A 7830-nucleotide genomic window follows, 5' to 3' on the forward strand; every position below is an offset into this window, starting at 1 on the left:
GCGAAAGAGTCGCGTAAATAAAAAAAAATACTTCCATAAATTATAGAGCAAACCAGAGAGGCATACAAATTTAAAAGCGTATTGGTTTTGAGAACAATTTCTCAGGATAGGAAAGCGCTGGGAGCAGGTCATTTTGACCAGTTCTATGTTCAGTAGTGGTCGTTTTATGGCTGAAATGACAATGATAAAGTTATTTGCCATTATACGGCATTGATCTTTATTCGTAAAGTTATTTTGTGTAATCTTTTGTATTGTTCTATTAACAACATTTATTTCTAAATTATCTAATCTTATGTAGAGACCTCCAGCAAGCGACATTTTATTTGGGCCATACGACTTTTCTGGCCAACGCATTCCTCGGGTTCAATTTGCTCAATTTGTTATTGGAGACATGAATTCTGGGATGGAATTTAGGTCCTATTCATACCTGCACCGTATCATGGACATACAGTAATGTGTCGAGCCCTTTACTCCGCATCCTGGTCAAATAAGGCTCTTTTTCATTCGAGAAATATGCTTTTTATGTCATCCTATTTCCTGTCATAGATGTTGTTATTATAATTTAACCCTTAAATGCATAACGATGAAAACTGCAACATACTAGTCTAACGTAAAATGAGTACTACCTATATTAAAAAATAAATGCATAGCGTTGTATATCTGCAACATAAGGTTTTTTTTAAAATAAATAACTACAAAAGATATTGTATAAATATATATATTTTTTTTTATTTTTCTCTGTATTGTAGTGTACGTATCTGTAAGACATATATTTTTTTAATTTTAAATAAAAGTCATGCATTTAAGGGTTAAAAAATTTAATATTGGTCTGCCAGTCATGCTTAAATTTAAATAAACCGACTTTTGAAGACCTTATATACGATTTAACGAATAATTTGTCCGTGCAGAGAAACTTAAGTTTTTAAATAAATATATTTAAACAGCTTATACAGTATAAGCAGATAAAAATTATTATAGGTATAGTGGGTCTTTTTCTTTAAAAAAAAACATTGATATATAAAAATGTTAATACTCCTGGTTTTATTTATTTTTTAAAAGTTTGTAATACTTTGTTATTAAAAAACACTTTAACTAAAAATTTTCTAATTATATCTGCGTTTTCAATATCGATATTACAAAAAATATTAAAGGATGGAAGAATATAAAATAATTTAGAATCTGTTGCATACCTTTGACCATTACCATAGTGAATTTCCGAACGTAGTCACACTGTTCGAAGGTCTCAACCATCTTGACAGGTGCCACCAACTGGATTCTCGGTGCGAAGGCAAGGAGCAGTTGCAATGAACGTTGGGCCGCGGCGTCTAAATTAAAGTACCCCAGCGTCTATACCCAGTGAAGTATCAGTTCAATACATTCTCTACACATCTCTTCTGCTATGCTTTAACAGCTAACAAAATCGATTGAGACTCGATCTTCATTTAACACGGTTGCGGATCGAATCTGTCATGAGACCGAAGCTTATGTAACATTTTTGTAATTGAAATAATTAAACATTAAGCATACAGTCGTTGTTTACCTCTCCTGAAAGGTAAGGCATGTTTTATTTTTATATGAATCATTATCTAACCTTGATTTGGTCGCATGTTATCTCGTGCTTTCGATTTGGGCCAATATTAATTGAAATTTTGTCCATCAATATTTTATTGATTCGTTGATAAATTGACGTTTTGTTTATTTATTATTTATCAGATTAATTTTCGCGCATTCTTGCCTTCTGTCAGTTATCGATGTAATGTCATTTTACAGTTTTCTACTTTTTATAAATTAATTTCGGCCTGTATTGGATACAGTTAATATTCATTTGAAGGTTAACATCGAAAAAAATTATAATTTATATTTTTTTCCTTACATATTTTTTTTTATTTAAAAAGAATAATTATTATTTAATTTTCGATAATATTCACTATGTTTTAAATAATATATTTTTAATGAGTATTTTTATTAACATATGAAATACTGATTATATTCCAAAATGGTTGTTTAATTATACTTTTAATTTAATGTAATCAAATGATATAATGTCTATAATAATGATTACAACACTACTACATAATTAATATGTTTAATTTAGGTCAAGTAAAAGAATCAATAATTTATTTGCTTTATCTGTAATATTAATGGCCAGTGTTGTAAATTTAACTTTAGTTTTCCCCAATAATCCCATAACAGCCTTCACCTTGGCTACCTATAAATTAGAATGTTAACCCAAAGATTTTACATAGTGCAATTATTAAAAAAGTATAGTCTATTTATTTTTATATCTAGACAAGATTTCAGTGCATTTTTAATATGGGATACTTAGTTTTGGCAAGATGTAGCATGTTTTTAGACTTTTCAGTTGTGTTGAAGTTGGAAACTATAATCTATGTATTTAAAAATCAATCCTTTTCCTTGGTCATTACATAACTTGCAAATGATTTTACGGATTTCAATAATCTTTATAAATTTCTTAATAATTTGTAGAGGTCTCTTAAAGACAAAATAACAATTTCCAGTGCGGTTTACATTTGCAATGTGAATAAGTACTTTGCAAGGGCAGATGTTGAGTATCTGTGTCATTAATCTTGATAATACATGTTTTTCTTGCAAAAACATTGCAAGAAACATGTATCTGTATTTTTTAAATGACATCATTTTTATTTATAAAGTTTGAATTGAATATTCATAACTTGTATGGACCAATGTTAATCAGGTCATCTAGTATATACAGGTTCATTGATTATAGATGTAAAAACAACTTGATTTGTTTCCAAGAACCGCCTTCTGTTCCCAAACTTCAAACAATGTGGGCAATCTTTCTTTAGAATGCCTAAATGTCTATGCTGCCATTCAAGGCCACAGATGTATGCTATACACTCACCAGTAAAAGTTTTTTCAAGTTCCTGCACCTTTCTGCGCTGTGAACTCAATTCTGATAAACCTGTAAAAGCACTCCGGATTAATAGTGAAAACTTCTTAGAAACAATATTAGATATACATGCTTTAAAGTGGAGAATATATAGCTCTGTCAGAATAGAGCAGCTTTCATACCCATTTCTAATCATTGTATATAAATTGGTCACACTGAAATATGTTACATTAACTTATTTTTTCTCACAGAATGAGATAGGCATACAACTAGATCTACAGGAACAAATAGTAAACAACAATTAACTTTAATATATTTAGTAAATTGAATTAAGAGAACTATTTTTCTTACTATTTTAACATTATGATATTTATTATTTCTGAAATCATTGATTTTTGTATATACGGCAACATATACAAATGACGGTAACCCTTTTACACTTAGAACATATATACCATTAATGGGTGGACTGGAGATACTGCCAAGAGTGATCAAAGAAGGTGTATTCACATATCTACATGGCAATGAATATATCATGGCTTCTAAATTCAAATTTTGAATTAGAACATGCAAGAATTATTTGACTTTAAAATACTGTGGTCATAGTGACCAGCAATATGAAAGCTGAATGCTACAAACCTATGATCGTAATGCAACTGCAATGAATCAACATCACTGATGGCTTCTGAATTCAAATTTCGATTTTGAATTAGAACACGTAAGAATTATTTGCATGCAACATGGAGGGTGAATGCTACAAACCTATCACCCTGTACAACTAATTATTAATTTTGGACAAAGTAGCCCCATGTAGCTAGGACTGAAAGATAAATGTTGCTATAAATGTATAAAAACTCTTATCAGTGCATCCTGTAGATGTATGAAATATTTTTATCTTATTCAGCATTTATATTTGGCCATAAGAAATATTTTTACATACATAATTTGCTGTCATTATTAAATTTTTTAATTAATTTATTATCTCCTATAGTCAGATTTTGTAAATGCTTTTCTAATTATTATGTTATTTTTTTCAAAGGGTATACCATACATTAAATGACTGCAAATGAGCTACTGTACCCGACGATTAATATTGCACATCGACCTTTGGAAAGAGACAATCGGCTGATTTCGGCTTCGTAGAGCGTTATCTCTGTCGCACGACTGACAAAATGTCACATAGGTACTGTGGGACAGAGATAGTGCTCTACGAAGCCGAAATTAGCCGATTGTCTCTTTCTAAAGGTCGAAGTGTAATATTTATCATCAGAGTCTAGACTAGAGTTCCCCAAATTTTTTTGTGTCGTAGACCCCTTGCCATGTTTTTGCGTGTTGGGTAGACCCCCTACTTACCTGATATTGATTTCATGTAAATTTCTAACTGTAGTGAAGTTTAGTGTTAAAAACTTAAAGTAAAAACACATGTTAACATATACATTTATTAATTGAATTTAAATTAAAACTACTCAAAAGATAGTATAAGAATAAGATAGTATGATGTAAGTAAATAGGTACTATCAGTGTATGTGTTGAGATCCACTATCGTGGACCCCCATTTTCATTTCATGGACCCCCAATTTTTTTTTCGCTGACGTAGACCCCTTGCAGGTTGTCATAGACCCCTAGGGGTCGTTATAGACCACTTTGGGAATCACTGGTCTAGACGAGTCATTGTTTAAATATTTGGGGTAGCACTTGGTTTGCAGTGGAGGTCTTCTATCTCTTATGACATACATTCACCCCTTTATAGCAATATACCCATATCCAACCAACGGTATCATACATAGTTACACAGTGAACATTGCAGGGTGCATTCAATTAACTATTTTAGAATGTGTCAGTATTTATTATTATATTGTGGAAGTAACTGCTATGTACCTTACTGTACGATATCAGCTTGACGTTGATTTATGGGACACTAATGCGATTTCTAAAGAGATATACACCGTGTTTTTATGTTTAATACTCATTTCTTTTTTTAGGCTTCATTAATAAGAGATTTCTTACAAATAAAATATGTTAAGTCACTATTGATTAAGAGTTAGATAAAGAAATTAATAATTAAATATACCATGTTTAAAAATATACAAATAATAAATTGCATATGATATAGTACATAACAGAGTTCATAATGTATCATTGAATTTATTGTTGAAACAATTATTATAATATATGAACACATAATTATATATGTTCAAAATGTTTTTGCACATAAAAACATATGACGTATATTGTTTACATAAACTCACAGAGAAATACAGATAGCACATTTTTCAATAAACTTCATATACCATCATCATTTCCGCTATATGTCCAATGATGGACAATCTCCACCATTAATTTACAATAAGACTGGTAGAATTCAGCTACTTATTTTGAGATCTTTCAACATGGCCCCGTGGCCATCTGTTATGTTTTGGCCTGTACTATAACTTCTATGTGCCAATTCTCTAAGCTATATTAATTACTTCATATCATTTCAGCTTACATCCACACCTGGACATAGACCCCCACTATTGCTGGTCCATAGTCCTCTAGAACCTTTAGGATCCGAAGCCATGGGTTCTTCATGCTATTTGGCCTGCCCACTGTCATATCCAGGTTCACTACTGGACATCGGTCTTTTCAATAAATTTAGCAACAATATTAGAGTAATTCGCGTAAATTTAAGAACTAGATCTGTTTTTAATAATGTCAGTTGTTAAAGTATTTTCATCTAACAGAGACATCTATTGTGTTTCAGGGTAAACCTGATCAAAATCAAAAATGTTGCGGCGCTGTTCCAAGCATCTGCAGACGCTGTACCGGAGACAAGGACAGAGTCTCCGGTTCAAGTCCAACGACGTGCCCAGGATCTTGGGCACCCTGGCTAACAGGCAGGTCCAAGCCAGGATTGTAACCGCTCGACAACAAATCGCCTCAATCCACTTCACACGACCATTATACGAAGAGCAGGATGTCATGACTCCTGGATTCCCCGACTCTGTGTCCGAGGGTGATGTCAAGCTGGATAAAAAAGTCGGAGACGCGGTAGCTGCTGATGAAGTTGTTCTTGAGATTGAAACCGACAAAACGGCCATTCCAGTAATGGCTCCAAGTCATGGAATCATCAAGGAGTTGTACGTCGGTGATGGAGATACAGTGAAGGCTGGTCAGAAGCTTTTCCGGCTGGAAATCACTGGGGAAGCGCCGAAGAAAGCTGCCGCTGCACCAGAGCCGCCTAAAGCAGAGGCACCGCCTCCACCTCCAGCTCCTGCTCCAGCTGCCGCTCCTCCACCTCCACCTCCACCACCATCAGCACCAATTCCACCTCCCCAAACGCCTCCACCGGCGTCACCACCACCAGCTGCACCGATCTCATCCATCCCAGTCGCAGCTATCCGTCACGCACAAGCGATAGAAACAGCCACTGTAAAAGTCCCTCCAGCGGATTACAGTAAAGAGATCTCGGGAACTCGCACCGAACAACGCGTCAAGATGAACAGGATGCGGCAGCGAATCGCCCAACGCCTGAAGGACGCACAGGACACCAACGCCATGTTGACCACGTTCAACGAGATCGACATGTCCCATATCATGGCTTTCCGAAAGAAATACCTCGACGCCTTCACCAAGAAACATGGTGTGAAGCTTGGCCTTATGTCACCGTTTGTGAAGGCAGCTGCCAATGCTTTAATGGATCAGCCGGTCGTGAACGCTGTGATCGACGGAACCGAGATCATATACCGTGACTATGTTGATATATCCGTCGCTGTCGCCACACCTAAAGGCCTCGTGGTACCTGTAATACGCAACGTCCAAACAATGACGTACTCCGACATAGAGCTGACCATCGCTGGCTTAGCCGAAAAAGCCCGAACAGGAAAATTAACCATCGAGGAAATGGACGGAGGAACATTCACCATCAGCAACGGCGGCGTCTTCGGCTCCTTAATGGGCACACCCATCATAAACCCCCCACAATCCGCCATCCTTGGCATGCACGGGATTTTCGAACGTCCCATTGCTTTGAATGGTCAAGTTGTGATCAGACCGATGATGTACATTGCCCTCACTTATGATCACAGACTGATCGATGGTCGCGAAGCTGTACTCTTCCTCAGAAAGATCAAGGAGGGGGTTGAAGACCCGGCGACCATCATTGCTGGACTTTAAATTAGTAATTAACAAAATAAATAAAAAAAAGACGAAATCATCTCCGACGTAGATTGAGTAGGCGAGCATCAAAAATTTTTAAATTATTTATAATAAAAAATAAATTTAATACTCTGTATTAATTAAAAAAAAACTTTATATTATCTATATGGTTACGCTTTCCTACTCTATCGTTCGAAGTTACCTATATCTGTCAAAGAAATATGGCGGATAGCTTGTAGTGTCGTAAAAGCGAAATATTTACCACAGATAATGTATTATTACATTATCTGTCATCTCAAGCACGCAGTCGTCGAGATTTACGCGCCATTTTTTGTTTATTGTATTTATTGAATACGTCCGTTTACGTATTATTTTGAATTAAAATAAATATAATATAAATAAGTACATTACCCCGTGACTAAATAATATTGTTTCATTCGTTGAATTATATATACGTTTATTTTTTATTTCGTTAAATCACGGCTTAATAAAACTTATGTTACAATGTATTCGTTCATTTTAATTACACTCATTATTAAGTGATACTTACATTTTCATGTTACATATGTCCATGTCACGTTTTGTAAGGAAACTGTCAAGTGCCATTCAGTTGACATCTGTCTGCGTTCAACAACAGACATGTTTAACATGAACCCTTATAAGAAAAACATCCTTACTTGCTATTTATCTAGAAAACTCAAAAAATAAATAGTTTTGATACCATTTAAATCAGAGTTCCCCAAACTTTTTTGTGTCGTAGACCCCTTGCCATGTTTTTCCGTGTTGGGTAGACCCCCTACTTATCTGATACTGATTTCCTG

General features: G+C 34.6%; 1 protein-coding gene across 2 annotated transcripts; it reads left to right on the top strand.

The window, feature by feature from the left end:
• The first annotated feature begins 1227 nt into the window (after positions 1 to 1227).
• LOC137926178 (dihydrolipoyllysine-residue succinyltransferase component of 2-oxoglutarate dehydrogenase complex, mitochondrial-like) lies at positions 1228 to 7101 on the top strand. Of its 2 annotated transcripts, none has more exons than XM_068769738.1 (2): positions 1228 to 1356; positions 5616 to 7101. In XM_068769738.1, exon 2 carries the CDS (start codon positions 5639 to 5641, stop codon positions 7025 to 7027), a length of 1389 nt encoding a protein of 462 aa, XP_068625839.1. In that variant the 5' UTR covers positions 1228 to 1356; positions 5616 to 5638; the 3' UTR covers positions 7028 to 7101. The 2 variants fall into 2 exon arrangements, with proteins under 2 accessions (XP_068625839.1, XP_068625840.1); XM_068769739.1 differs by lacking the exon at positions 1228 to 1356 and adding an exon at positions 1371 to 1552.
• The last annotated feature ends 729 nt before the right edge of the window (positions 7102 to 7830 follow it).

The sequence above is a fragment of the Battus philenor genome, unplaced genomic scaffold, assembly GCF_028537555.1.
Source record: "Battus philenor isolate CCGP_79_NKW_IND1 unplaced genomic scaffold, ilBatPhil1.0.hap1 SCAF_29, whole genome shotgun sequence".
NCBI lineage: Eukaryota > Metazoa > Arthropoda > Insecta > Lepidoptera > Papilionidae > Battus > Battus philenor.

Excerpts from the sequence above, each read along its gene's own strand:
- LOC137926178 (XM_068769738.1), top strand. The coding sequence starts at position 5,639 with ATGTTGCGGCGCTGTTCCAAGCATCTGCAGACGCTGTACCGGAGACAA.